This window comes from Gallinula chloropus, assembly GCF_964237585.1.
Source record: "Gallinula chloropus genome assembly, chromosome: 8".
Taxonomy (NCBI): domain Eukaryota; kingdom Metazoa; phylum Chordata; class Aves; order Gruiformes; family Rallidae; genus Gallinula; species Gallinula chloropus.
Window position 1 is genome coordinate 6,756,965 of NC_140093.1, and position 13,421 is coordinate 6,770,385.

The window sequence follows — 13,421 nt, forward strand, 5'->3', positions numbered from 1 at the left end:
AAACACTGGGAACAGTGGTGGGGTTTTTTTCCCCAGGATGAGGCAGGCTGCTCTCTCACTTCAGTTCTGTAACAGTGGCTGCTGAGTAAGAAGCAATTTTTTGATCCTGAGAAATGCTGGGGGGCAGGGGGATGTTGGGCATGGAAGCAGAGCAGGCATTTTAAAGCCTTTGAAGCAGCAAATACACTACATTTTCACAAGAAATTATGACAGAAAAGGCTTCAAACAGCCCAGACTCACAAATACGAAATACATTTTTCAGCTGAAAACTGAAGACATTTGCTGAAGGCCACAAGCCAGGCAGCAGGCTGTGACAGGAGGTGGCTGCAGGCACCATGGGGCACCGGGGCCGACAGCCAGTGATGCTCCAAGCCTGCTGCTGGGGCAGAGTCCACAGCCCCACGCCAACCCTCCTGAAAGGGACCCACACTCCCTTTTCCCCCCACACAGGGGAGGAACTATGACACTTATTAACACTTCCATAAATAGTTTGTGAAGTGGTTTTCCCCCCACTCCAAAGCAAGAGCATGGCAAGCACACAGCATGGCACAGATGTTCCTGTCGGATACATAGCAGCCCCTGATCCAAAAAGCGTTAGGGCTCAGTCCAGAATGACTTCAGTACCACATGCATTCCAAAGAGAGTCATACTGAAACATTTAGTTTAGCTCTCTGAGGCTTTAATATTTGTCACAAATATCTACTCTTTAAAACAAAAAAAAAAAAGGGGGAGGGAGAAAAAAAAATCAGGTAAGATTTGGACTCTTAAAAGCACATGAAGTTTGTTGTCAATCAGAGTAAGAAAAGCAGAGTAACTTCACTGGCAGCATGTTCCTCAAGCTCTAATTTCAGACTGAAACCAAAGACATATATAGATGGGGCAGTTTATTCCCAAGTGAACAAAATGACATGGCCTTTGACATTAATGGCTTCTGAAATTCTCTAGCTTGATACAATGTTCATGATTTAAATGCCAAACCACATTCACTCCCTTTATCTTGGAAAGCTTCACATCCATGCAAGAACACCCTCAGACCATAACAGAGGAGCTAAAGGTCAGGCTGTTGCTTCCAGAGCTGGCACAGTAAACTTCAGAACAAACGAGATAGAGGCATTTCCCTAGCCAATGCAGACCACTGTACATGGCTATTATTCTAACATCACGTAAGCAGCATTAATAACTTTTGATGTTGAGAAATAAAAATCCCAATCTGAAAAGACAACATAAACATCCTCTGAAAGGCATTTAAAATGTCTGTGTTTCTTGTAACCCACCAGAAGAGAGCTGTTTCAGGGCAGGGTTTCTGCAGACAGGGTTCCTAAGCTGCATCTGCCCACAGACCCTGGTCCCCAGGTACAGATTTGGCTCCTCCTTCCCCCAGAAGCTCTACATCTCCACAAAGCATTTTACATTAGCCCAAAGCCTCCTTAGATTCTGCCTTTCTGACAACACCCCGAAACACCTCCACCTACACAGACCTGACCACCTCACACAGCTGGACCCCTGCTCTGACCTGCTGGAGCCCAACCGCAGGCTGAGAAAACCCGGAGGAGCTCATCAGGCCATGGGAGCAAAATCGCTACGGTGCTGCTCTGGGATATCCCTTTCCACATGAAGATCTCGCCAGAACTCATTTCAGCTATCACTTCCAGCTCACAACCTCTTCAAATTGCAACTCTCCAGCAAGTAGACGAGTTTCACCACTTCAGCAGCCCAGAACTTGTCTACATTTTAAAGACATGGAAGACGTGGGGGAGTGACTTCAGGAAAAGAATAATTAAGCAGTGACAAACTTCAGTGAATATTTTTCACTGTTCTGAAGTGCCAGGGCTTTTCAACACCCTTGACTATGAAAGGCATTTGTCTTGTTCATTTAGACTGGTTGCAGGCTTGCTGTGACGCACAGAAAGGCTGACCCTGGCCCCTGCACACCCTGCAGCAAGCCTGGCATTTCTGGTTCCTGTACCAGGCAGTCCCAGTCCCCACTGGACACCTCCAAGGCAATTATCTGAATTCTGTCTGTGATAGCTGCCCAGGAAAACAAAATCCCAGGTCTTTGCAGCAGGGTAACTCCTTGGAAGTGAGAGTCCTGTTCCCAGAAGTTGCAGGACTGTGAGGTGGAGGTGCAAGGTATCATGTACAATCTCAAAGCTACAAGAAAGAGAACCGAGTATCTGAATACCTCACCACTAGTATGTGGGAACAGGCAGCCACGAGCTATCTCAGCTCTTGTAACCTTTCAAACTGTCCAACTCATCATTCTATAGCCGCTCTGTATTTTGGAGGTACAAGATTAAAACATTGCCCTTTGAAAGTGTTACACATCCTAGCACCAAGCTCCAGGCTCTGTAATGGAAAAAAGAGCCTCTACACACCAGATCAAAACAAAACAGTCACAGACAAATGGTTCCTAACATTCCTTGTAAACCACTGAACAGTTATATTGCATCACAAATGGCAAGATAAAAGTTAATGGATTCAAAGGCAGAGAGATAAGGCTGCATTGTTATAACCCAGGGATTTAACCACATTTATCAAAGTGAACTGCCCCATCTTGTAGACAGGAACATCCCATCCACAGACTTCAGTGTCGAGGCTCCAGCAGGAAGAACACGACAGAGAAAGCTCCTCTTCCTCCACCACCCAACTCCTCAAGAGGCGGCTTTGCTGGCGGCCGCGCTGCTCGGCCTGCGGGGAGCCAGGGCAGCAAACCCACAGCTCAGGGGGCAGAGCCCACACTGACCCCTGTGCCTCGTCCTCAGCTGGAGGGTCACTGGGCTTTGGGTGTCTCGGGAATCACTGCTGGATTCATTCTTCATCACCTATCACGGAAAAATGAACCACCCAGCGCTCTTTACCAGCACCCTGCATCCCTCCAGCTCATTTTAGCAGGAGGCACCAAAGCTGTCTTCGCTATCAGGATTTTCTCCAACACAGGGTACTGAACTCAATAGGCCTTTTCAGCCAAACTATTGAGAGGGACCGGCATGAAATTTTCACAATATCCTTCCTTCTGATTCTAATCCAAACAACAGAGCACAGCTGTGAAAACTGAAGCCTGTGCAGATCTGCGCGGTACAGGCTCCCTCTTAAAAGCACTGGGACAAGATTCAAGCTTCTGCATTTTTATTTATGGTCAGGCACAGAAAATTCCTGTGGGTCAGGGATAAAGAAAGAAAAAAATAACCAACAACCCTCAAACCACAAAGCAAAAAAAACCCCAAACCAAAACAAAAAAAAATACCCCACAAATCTAAAATCACCCCACATTAAAATTGACTTAATATCAATCGATTCTGGAACAGGCAGCACAGAAAGTAATATGGACACTATGGGATAAGCAAAGCAGCCATAGAAATATCTCACTTCATCTTCTGCACATACATGCAAATACTTCTAGGTTTTAGTTCACGTTGCCTTAAAATAGGCAGATACAAGAAACTTGTTACAGTGACTGTTCCTTTACCTGAAGTAAAACTTCCCCAGATCCCTCACAAAAACCATCACTCAGCCCATCAGACAATTTGAAACCCTCAGCTGCAGAACAGAACACAGCCAAAATCTTCTCTTCGATCTTTGCATTGACTACTCTGGTTAATCTGAGGCTTAAGCTGGCAATGTTCTGGAAGATGAAAGAAACTCACAGCCACCTTCCACAGACACACCACGCAGCAAGCCAGGGGAGAGGTGTGCCCTGCACCCCAACACCCAGGCAGCTCAGGGAGCTGCAGCCTGATGTTTACCTAAGTTCCAGAAGGGACCGTTCCGGTCAAAACTGATGGGGGGAGGGAAGGGGGGCAGGAAATCCAGATGGAAAAGCTAAAAATCAGGCAAAGGGTTCTGTTAAATAAATAGTCTCAAATCAAGGGAGGAAAAAAAAAAATTCAAATGCTGTTTTTGAAGTCTGATGTGTTTTTTTTCTAATGATTTTGCTGTTTGTCTTTACACTCTCCAGCTCCAAGCTGGAGCCAGAAGAGCCAGCACACCATGATGTAACTGTTCTCGTGGTATTCCTCTCCCCAGCAGAAGGAAATACTAGAAAACCAAGGACAGATTTCTCAACATAACACTCGAAACCAACTTCAGTATTTTAATATGGACTGGGTAGTTTTAATAATTTATAACAGAATTTTTGTTTGCCTGGTTTTTCAACCAGAATGACTAGAGGGAGAGATAATTAGCATTTTCAGGTCAGTATCATCGTCATCAGCTGTGAAAGCATAGATTAATCCTGACAGCAGGAAAGCTTGTCCCCAGGAAAGCCACCGAGCAGATGAGGTTCACTCTAGGGAGCCTCCCCCGAAGCCATTTGGAGAGGAAATGCTGTGTCCACCCATCCCTTCTGTCTCTCAACACCCAGGTTCAGGGAAGGAATGGAGAGCAAGAAGCTTGCAGGCTCAGAGGATGTATTTGATCTTGCCACCATCACTATGGAGGTCCCATTCAGACCCTGTGCCCTGGCCTCCAGCCAGCAGCCACTCTCAGGAAGAAGCTCCATAACACAGAGAAATGTTTTACATGAGACTGTACAAATTTTGTGAATCTCCTATAAGAGCCTGATGGACACAGTTGCTGCCCTGCTCTACAATCCAGTCAGCCTCGAGTTTGCTACTGATCCCACTGGAGCTTGGGCCAGATCCCAGTGCAAAATCTTCAGGGCAGCTACTCCACCAGTGGGACAAGAGCCTGAACATCCCTCCTCCCCTGCAGGCACTGTGTGAATGGGTACATGTTCAGAAGAGCTTGGCCCACCAGGTAAAACACTCTGGAAATGTCTGGACCCAAATGGAGGCTCCAAGTACTTGGAAACTTACTCCAGGGTAATTCTGAAAACTGCACAGAAAACATATGGAATAGCCATTTCCCAAACCCAGAGGGAACCTGGCACAGGAAGAAAGAGGTGGCCATAAATCTGAGCTTCAGGACACTTAATTAACTTTCTATCTGTTCTCAGGGTTCTTGGCAGGTCCCATCAAATAGATCTGGAGAAAATATTTTCACATGAGGAGACATTTGAAAGTTGCCTGACATCACACAGACCCAGCACCACAAAGGGGAACAGCACAAGAGCGCTGACTGCACCAGTCCTACAGCATGGGGATCCCAACCGAGCAGTGCTGCACTCGCAGCATAGCTTGGTCAGTGAAACCTGTAAGTAGTAACTCCAGCCTGAAACACAGCCGTTTGCATTGCCTGGAAACATAACCAGCCGTTAAGCTGTGAGATGGGAATGAAACAGCCCACAAAAGGCCCTTGACCTGCTCCAGGCATCCCACTGCCTCCCTTGAAGCACCCGGCACAATGGGGCAGAGGAAGCCTGTGAGGGAACAGGCAGAAACTAATGGAATGGCAGAATTTTTACATTTCCAAATTGGCATTGAACTAGCATCACTGACAATCATTTTGCCAGGAAAGGGGATACTGTTTAAGGGCTTCCAATGAACTGGAAGTTCTTCAAAAAACCCAATGCTGAACTGCCTGGGTAAGGGTCTGTGCAACACGAGTAACTCAGCCACTCTGAGTCTGTGTATAATTTTGTTGAACTGCTCTTACTAAAAGAATACCAAGTACCAGAAACATCCTTCTTTTTTTCCCTTAAGATTCTGCTCAAAAACTTATATTTGCCACTTCGTCTTTTCAGAATTCCAGGAGGAAAAGCAAATGATGAAAAGCTGTATCAGGTCTTCTCAGGACACATTTCCCATCACTCACATTTAAAATCTTTGGTCAAAGGGTTCTGATGTGCTTCTTCAGAAAGAGCCTGGAAGACTAACAGTACTGTCACCTGCAACTCTTCAAATAATAACTATTGTGTGAAGTGCAAATGAGTTCAATTATCATACATGAAAGCACAGGGCGAGGGGGAAGGAAGGCAAGTACATCGTTTAAAGGGACTCTCCAGCTACACATTTACGCGTCCCTAGGCCACACTCATCTTGCTTGTGCCAACAGCTAAATTGAAAAGTCCCTACAGTACTGAACGGTGTGAGAGGATGCCAGGAGGAGGCCTGGGCAGCCCAGCACACCTCCCATCACCCAGCTGAAGGTCTGCAAACACAGCCACACTTGGCAGGATGCAGCACAGCTCTGGACACAGCGCTGCTGCCTGTCCTGCTGGCTGCCACCAGGGAAAAACAGAAAATAAGAAACAGGCAGTCAAAGCTCTGAACTACTTCCACTCAGTGTTTTAGTTTGTCTTTCTTCAAGGAAATCACTGCTTTATTTATTTTTTTTCTTGGTCATCAAACAGGCTGTCAGTTTCATAAACAGAAACTAGTAGTACACTATAAACGAACCCTTAAGATCATTTCCCAGGGGGCTTTCTGCAAGGCAGTCACTGAGTTTGATTTTCTTTTGGTCATAGAATGCTTCCCAAAATTAGCATTTTTCCAGAGCCATTCATTTTCTACAAAGAATAAATAACGTAGAAAAAAGGAACTGCCCGAGCTAAGTGGTGCCAGATGAGCTTGCTGGAATCACAGAGCTTTGTTTTAAAGATCCCTGACTGCTGTAAAGTCATAGCAGCAAGCTAGTGCAAGAACTTTGATGCCTTGAAAGATATCCTGAAGCTATGTAGTGCCAAAACACTGGGCTGTAAGGCTTCCCAGACGTTTGCATCCACATGACTCAAGCTTAAATTTCAAATACTTTTCACTTTTTCCTTCTGACATAATATTTAATAAAACCAGAGCTCAGTAGTAGTATCCGTCCTGCTACACGTCTTGCAGCAGTTTCTGCCTAGACAGCTGCTTGTGTGCTTTACATTTACAACCTGTTTGTGTTTGGTTTAAAGGGGTTTTTTCCCCCCCCCCCCATGCTTTTTAAAATGGGAAAACTATTGTTTGAACTGACTGCATGCTGTGTTTTTAATGGATGTATGCATCTGAACACCAGGTTTAGAATAGAAAGAGCGGAAGTTCATTCTGGAAGCACCTAAAGCCCCCTTACATCTGAACAGATGTGAACAAACATCATAAAACCACCGTGCCCATGATTACCTCGATGCCATCGCACCCTGAGACAACTTCTCTCCAGTGAAGAGTTTCAATGCTCATGATGTTGGAGAGGGATGCTACCTGGGAGTGGATGCATTCAATACAGATTTCTTTAGCGACAGGGTCTGTCATGCCCAAAACTGAAACTCTGAGTATCTTCACAATGCAGCGGTACAGAGAACAGTAACAAATCACAGAAAAACAAGCAATGTGCTTCTGAAGCATCAGAGGGTCATGCTCTCAGGCCAGAAAGTGAGCAGCCACACCACCAACACCGGTGCCTTCACTCTTCACCTCCATCAATACCCATGCTGTGTTTTCACTACCATATCTTAATGATGCAGAGGCAAATTACACCAGAAACTCAAAGACCGTGGTAATGCAGCCTTACAGAAACATCCTTCCCATGACTTCACAGTGACTGCACAAATTACACAACAGCAAAATTAAGTCTCTGGGTTTGGGGCATCAAACGTGCCCCAGTAAAGAAGGGCCTGAAGCTTCCTGCACTTCATCACATCTCACCCACCCGCAGGACTCCCCCACAGTATTTCACAGCACTCTAGAACAGAGCTGGATTTTATGAAAGAAATACATTCCAGCAATATGAGATTACGCCACAGCCATCCACTGTTAAATCCTTGACCAAAACCAAAGACAAACCTTGGGTATGGTCAGAATATCCAATTCACAGATGAGCAAAATGAGAATCACTGAAATCCTCCTCCATAAACTCGCTGTTTGCATGTCCGTATAAAGCCACCCCATCAAATGATGTCCAGTCCTAAAGCAGGGATGCAGCAGACAGCACGAGAGTCTCCCTAGCTGTCCTACAGTGGTCTGGGGCAGGCCCAGATGATGGCAGAAACCCAGAGACCGTTTGGAAAGAGGTAATCACGTGCTCAAATAAAGCATCTCAAACAGCAGCATTTCCCCACCCTGCCCCACAGGCAGGGACAAGATAGGGGATGGGAGCAGGCTCCACAACACAACACCTCGACCTGCTCCCTCCTGCCTGGATACTGCTTGTGCAAGCCCATGGCCATACCATCTACAGAAGAAAAAGCAAGAGCTCCTCCGGAAGACGGGCTTGTGGGCACAGCTTGGCCATGCCCAGCGTTACAGCACGAGGCAAGGCTGGGCAGCACCCACACTGCTGGGGCTCCAGCTCCAGGGCAAAATCTGTTTGGACATGGTGATCCCCATTACCCACATGTGTTAAGGGAAGCAGGAAAACTTATAAACAGGGCTTATAAACAGCATGACCTTGGAAACTATGCACCCACTGGGATTTATTATCTAGAAACAATGTCTGGCATCAAGCTTCCAGGAAAATTTAGGTTTCAAAGCAAATAGCAGTCAACTCTCAGACAGGCACACGAAACTGCACAAAGACCTTGTTTTCAAAAACCACTTCAGAGTCCTCACGGGAGTATCACTGAGGCCAGCAGCTCCAAAATCCCAGCTGTGCCACCAAGGGCTCCCAACCCTCATGTCCTGAGCGAGGCACAAAGGGGACTTTCGGAAATAATTGTAACTAAAGATTTCAGAAGATTTTCAGCATTGTTTCAACCAGTGCCACTGCCACAAGCATTGAGCCAAAAAAATCAGAGCACGCTGCTTATAACCATCAATAAGCTCCGCTGCAAACACGGCAATGAAAACCATACCCAGAAGGTTCAGAAATCCTTAGGCTGGAGCCCTGGCATTCCCAGCAGGGAGAACAGCCCTTAAATATCTGAAGCCTCCCCCATTGTGTTCATGTCCCAGCAGAGGAGATGAGGAGGCACTCCTGTGTTCAATACATTCACCTACATTTTACTGAACACAAGTCAGGAATGCTGCCACACAAATTAGAAGGGTAAAAGTCTTCCAAAAAAGACACAGTCCCAATCACCTCTTCTACATTAACCATGAGTAATGTTAATGCCAGCATTACCTGCAAAGCCATGATCTTCTGGAGAGAAGACACCAGAGATCCACTGATCCCTATGGCATATTCTTGCCAGGTCCTGGCTGTGCCATTTCTCATATAACTGATCATCCCCCAAACTTTGGAGAAAATACATGTAACTGTGATGTCACTATAGGTGAAAGAATCACAACAAGGGAAAGCAGAGGAACAGCAGAAGAAAAAGCAGTCTTCGTCGTATCATATTTTCAAATAAATTCCAGAAACTTGGGATATTTATATTTTTTAGCTTATTGCTCTAATCCATTGAACTCAACATATTTTACAGAAACAGCAAGGCTTCTTCAGTAAGTAGCAGGATAACAGGAAAAGCTTCCAGAGAGAAGTGGAGCAGAGACCAGAGTGACTAAAAACCAACCAAGATCCCCAAGCCAAGTCTTGTTTTATAACAAGTGATCACTGTTTATTCAAGCAAAGCCAGAAACCAGTGCCCCCAAACGGGAAAAGGGGGTGCATTTCAGCAGCAAGAGGCCACAACAGCAGTGGGGAGATGTCCAGCTCAGTGCCCCAGCTCACCACATTTCTATAAGCCAGCTGCTGATGACACTTCATCCCCATTGCGTATGCGTGAGCTCTGCTGATGACCTCACTACTGGAATTGCAGCCGTCCAGCCAACGCCAAAAATTTCAGCACAAACTGTGAAACTTGACAGGACCAAAAGAACAAAAGCAGCTTTTACATGAACAGCTACAGAGCAGGAACACACAGCCCTGTTACACAGGCTGCATGAGACTGGGAGACCCACAAGCCACAGGTGACCATGTCCGAGCACAACAGAAGCCTTCACACCATCGCACTTGCTCCTGTTAACTTCAACATCCACAGCTCCCCTTAGCAGTGAGGGCAGGACTGACCCACACCAACAGGCTGTCACTTCCAACATCTGTCCTTACTTTTCCCTTACTGAACCAGGCCAAAAGAAATAATCTGAAAGAGGGTCATAAGTGACACAGTAGTCACTTATGATGGAGCTGCACGTCTCTATGACCGGGTATTAATGCAAGATGCACTGGGTCAAAATCACACTGGAAAACATTAGAAAAGCTATGCCAGCTCCACGCCTTCTGCACCTATACATCAGCTCCAAGGAGAACCTGTAGAAGACAAGGCTTGACCTACCATTATACATCTCCCAAATACCCTGCACTTGGTTATACCTGACTTGGTATAACCCATAATGGCAGAACACATGGAGACCACAAAACTTCATCTACCCTACCCAGTGATCAAATACCCCACTGCTTCACCTAAAATCACATGCCCAGTGCCCCCTCCCCCCAAGATATCTTTGCCATCCAGGGGCAAGCACAGGGTCCCATTTCAACACCCTGATGACAAGATTTGTTTCATAGCAGCTGGGTGCCAGAAGAGAGGGAGCTTGGGACAAAGAGAGCAATGTGAGACACCTGAAACTGACCTAAGATGTTGAGGGAAAAAACATGTAATTGACTTGCACAAGCTGTCCTTGGGTGGATACCAGGCAGCTCTGGCCAGGCTGGTGAGGCACAACATTTGGTTGTTGGGGACAGTATGGGAAGACATCAGGCTGCATGAAGTGACCAGGTTTCAAAGTTCTTTTGGAGAAAGAAAAAAAAACCCAGAAGAAAAATAGAGGTGGGGATATTAGAAAATCCATTGCACACACAACTCTGGCTTGTGGGTACGTGGGTTAGGGTCCAGCTCCCAATTACAGGATCACATCCTAGTTACTCACAGCATCCTTCCACTCACCATATTCATTTTGTCCACTATGTTGTTACTTAAACTCTTGTATTAGCACAGAATTATTACGTGTTTCACGTGGCTTCACCAAGGCTTTCCCCTTCTCCCCACTTCAGGAGCTGGTAAAAGTCCAAAGCATCATTTAATTCTGCAATTGTGGATCCCTATGACTTGGGGGGGTTTTAGAGCATCTATAGCTCTTCATACACTTCCCCAGCAATTCCTGGTAGCAAGAAGCACAATAAGGGGTGCTTAGCATTTTGGGAGGCTCAGGAGGTCTGGAGCATCTAGCTAGAGGCAACCAACCAGAAGTTGTGCAAAGTTAGTGACCACTGCTGTCAACTTTGGGGCTTACAGCTGCCCTCCGGTGCAGCCCCTCCCCTTTCTACAGGCCTGTGTTGTGATGCAAGAGGCTCGGCGAGCATCCCTTCCAGGCAGCCTCCGCACACCGCCTCTTCCACCCGCTCCCAAGGCAAGATCCCCACCAGTGCGTGGGACACGAGGCAGCTGAACAAGCTTCCACTCATAACCTTACTCTGCAAAACATACGCGCTCGGTTCTTTTTAGCCCTGCATGCTTTTGTAGGCAGCATCAGATGTTTGTGATACGAGTATCTCGTTACTTTTAACACCCCCTAATTCCACAAAGGGGGCACGGAGCCAGTCCATACAATCCAAACCAGCACACCGCTATTAACCTCAGCTTTCCCCTTCTCCTTTGCCCCCCACTCCATTTCTCCTTTGCCCTCAACTGCCGGGTGCTGCCTCACCTCAGGTCCTTCCCCAGCAGCAGCAGCCCCAGAGGGGACTCCACGCCCCAGAGCACAGGTGATACCGGTGCTCCCGCCTCCACAGCCAGCCAGGGGCCGTTAACTCCTGACACAGGGGATCTCACCGCTTCCCATCGGTACAGACCTTCCTGGCTAACACGGGAAACAAAACCAACACGCTTCCATAGTTTTTACCCTGGAACCCATCATCTGTGGATGTGGCACATCATTCCTAGCCACCAAAAACCAAGTTCTGCATTGTTGAGAAAAGTATCTCTTGTTAAGAGCGGGAATTATTCCCGTTACCGGCTGGTGCGGATTAAAACTCACGGATCTGCTCAGCTTGCCTTGGCTATCAACTCAAATTAAACCCCTGAGTTTTCTGCTCGATGATACCGAAGCAAACGCTCGATTTCCGCTGCAAACTCAGTAACCACCTTTTCTTGACATCAGCTCAGACCACGGGCTGCGACTTAAAGAGCCCGGTTCCCTCTCACTAGACACTTGCGCTGGGGAACTACACGAAGTCGACACCGCGGAACTACAAACTGAATTTTATTTCATCTCGCTCGCTGCCTGTCTCGGGTTTCACCCCGACTACGAAATACACATAAAAGCGTGTGTTAAAGGAAGGCAGAGCCCAGGGCTAGCAGAGCCTGACCTGCTGCGGGAGGGCCAGGCGGGGTACGGAGCGGACCCAAGTTCTCATAAGCCACCCGGACCGACAGCTTTGGGGGTGGCGAACGGCTTCCACAGGGTTTTATGTTCCCAGCGCCCTGCGCCGCGGGTCCCGTCCCGCATCGCCACGCACCGCGGATACAGGCGGCAGTCGGGCCGGCGGGGCTGCCCCTCACCTGAGGGGTGTAGGGAGAGAAGCTCTAAAACGGCGCTTTTCTCCGCCGAAACCTCACTGACCGCACCGCCCCCCGGGGCCGGGATGGCCGCAGCCGCACCACCCCCGCCCGCCGGCACCAGAGCCCCGCCGGGAGCGCCGGAGCCGCCGGGCAGCGGCAGCCGGGACCCGGGATGCCGCCGGGACAGCACCTCGCCCCCACCGCACTCCGCGCGTCCCGTTCTCCCCCCAGCACAACCACCCTCCTCGGAGGCGGGGTGGGGGCGAGAAGTTGCAACAAACTCCCGGCGCGGAGAACGATGCTCCGCCGGCCCCGCGCCCGCCGCCCTCCCCGGGCGGCTCCGCGGGCTCGTTCCCGCCGCCCTCCCCGGGCCGGACCCCCGCCTACCTGCAGCCGCTCCGTGGCCGGCTGCCACATGGTGCCGCGGCGGCGGGAGGCGCTGCCGAGCGGGCGCCGAGCGCGGCTCTCTGCGGGCGCGCTCCCCTCCGCGCCGTGCCGCTCCCCGCTCCGCCCCGCCGCTCCGCCCACGCCCCGCCCACGCGTGTCTGCCGCGGGGCGGGGGCCACGCGCGGGCTGCTGTCCCCGCGGGGTGGCATCTCCCGCGGCGCGGCCTCCGCCCGGGGACACGCGAGGGAAGGGGCCGCGGCTGCCCGCGTAGCCCCGGCACCGCTCTGTGGGCAGCGGGGCTGCCAGCTGCGCGCTGCCGGGCAGGACGCATGAGTGCCCCCCTCCCCACCCCGGGGCTGCCTCCGGGGCTGCCTCCTTTGCAGCTGGAACCGTGTCCTCCTCTGCCTGGAGAGGTTTACACCACATCCAAGCCGGGACAGCGCCCTGCCCATGCCCGGGCTGCTGCTGGCACTAAAGGGTCTTGGAGCGCACGGAGCCACCAGCGCGGGTCAGGCTGGCCGCTGTCCTGCCAGCCCCGGGTGGCCGAGGGGCCGGTGCCTGACCGGCGCTGCGCTCACGATCAGCTGTTTCACAGCATCGGCGTCAACAGCTCCAGCATCCCGGGCTTTGGGATCTGCCTTCTGCTGCGATGGAGCAATAAAATTCCACATGGTATGTTTTGACCGCCTTTCTCCACAAACAGCCCGGACCTCTGGCGCTA

At 49.4% G+C, this 13,421-nt stretch overlaps 1 protein-coding gene across 1 annotated transcript in view; it reads right to left on the minus strand.

Annotated features, from left to right (window-relative positions):
• PID1 (phosphotyrosine interaction domain containing 1) overlaps positions 1–12,730 on the minus strand; it is a gene marked incomplete at its 5' end in the record, with an annotated part of 82,880 nt that extends 70,150 nt beyond the window's left edge. Inside the window, one exon of the mRNA XM_084267558.1 lies at positions 12,701–12,730. Coding sequence (XP_084123684.1) covers positions 12,701–12,730 — 30 coding nt within the window. The remainder of the gene's footprint in view (positions 1–12,700) is intronic.
• Between the last annotated feature and the right edge of the window lie 691 nt (positions 12,731–13,421).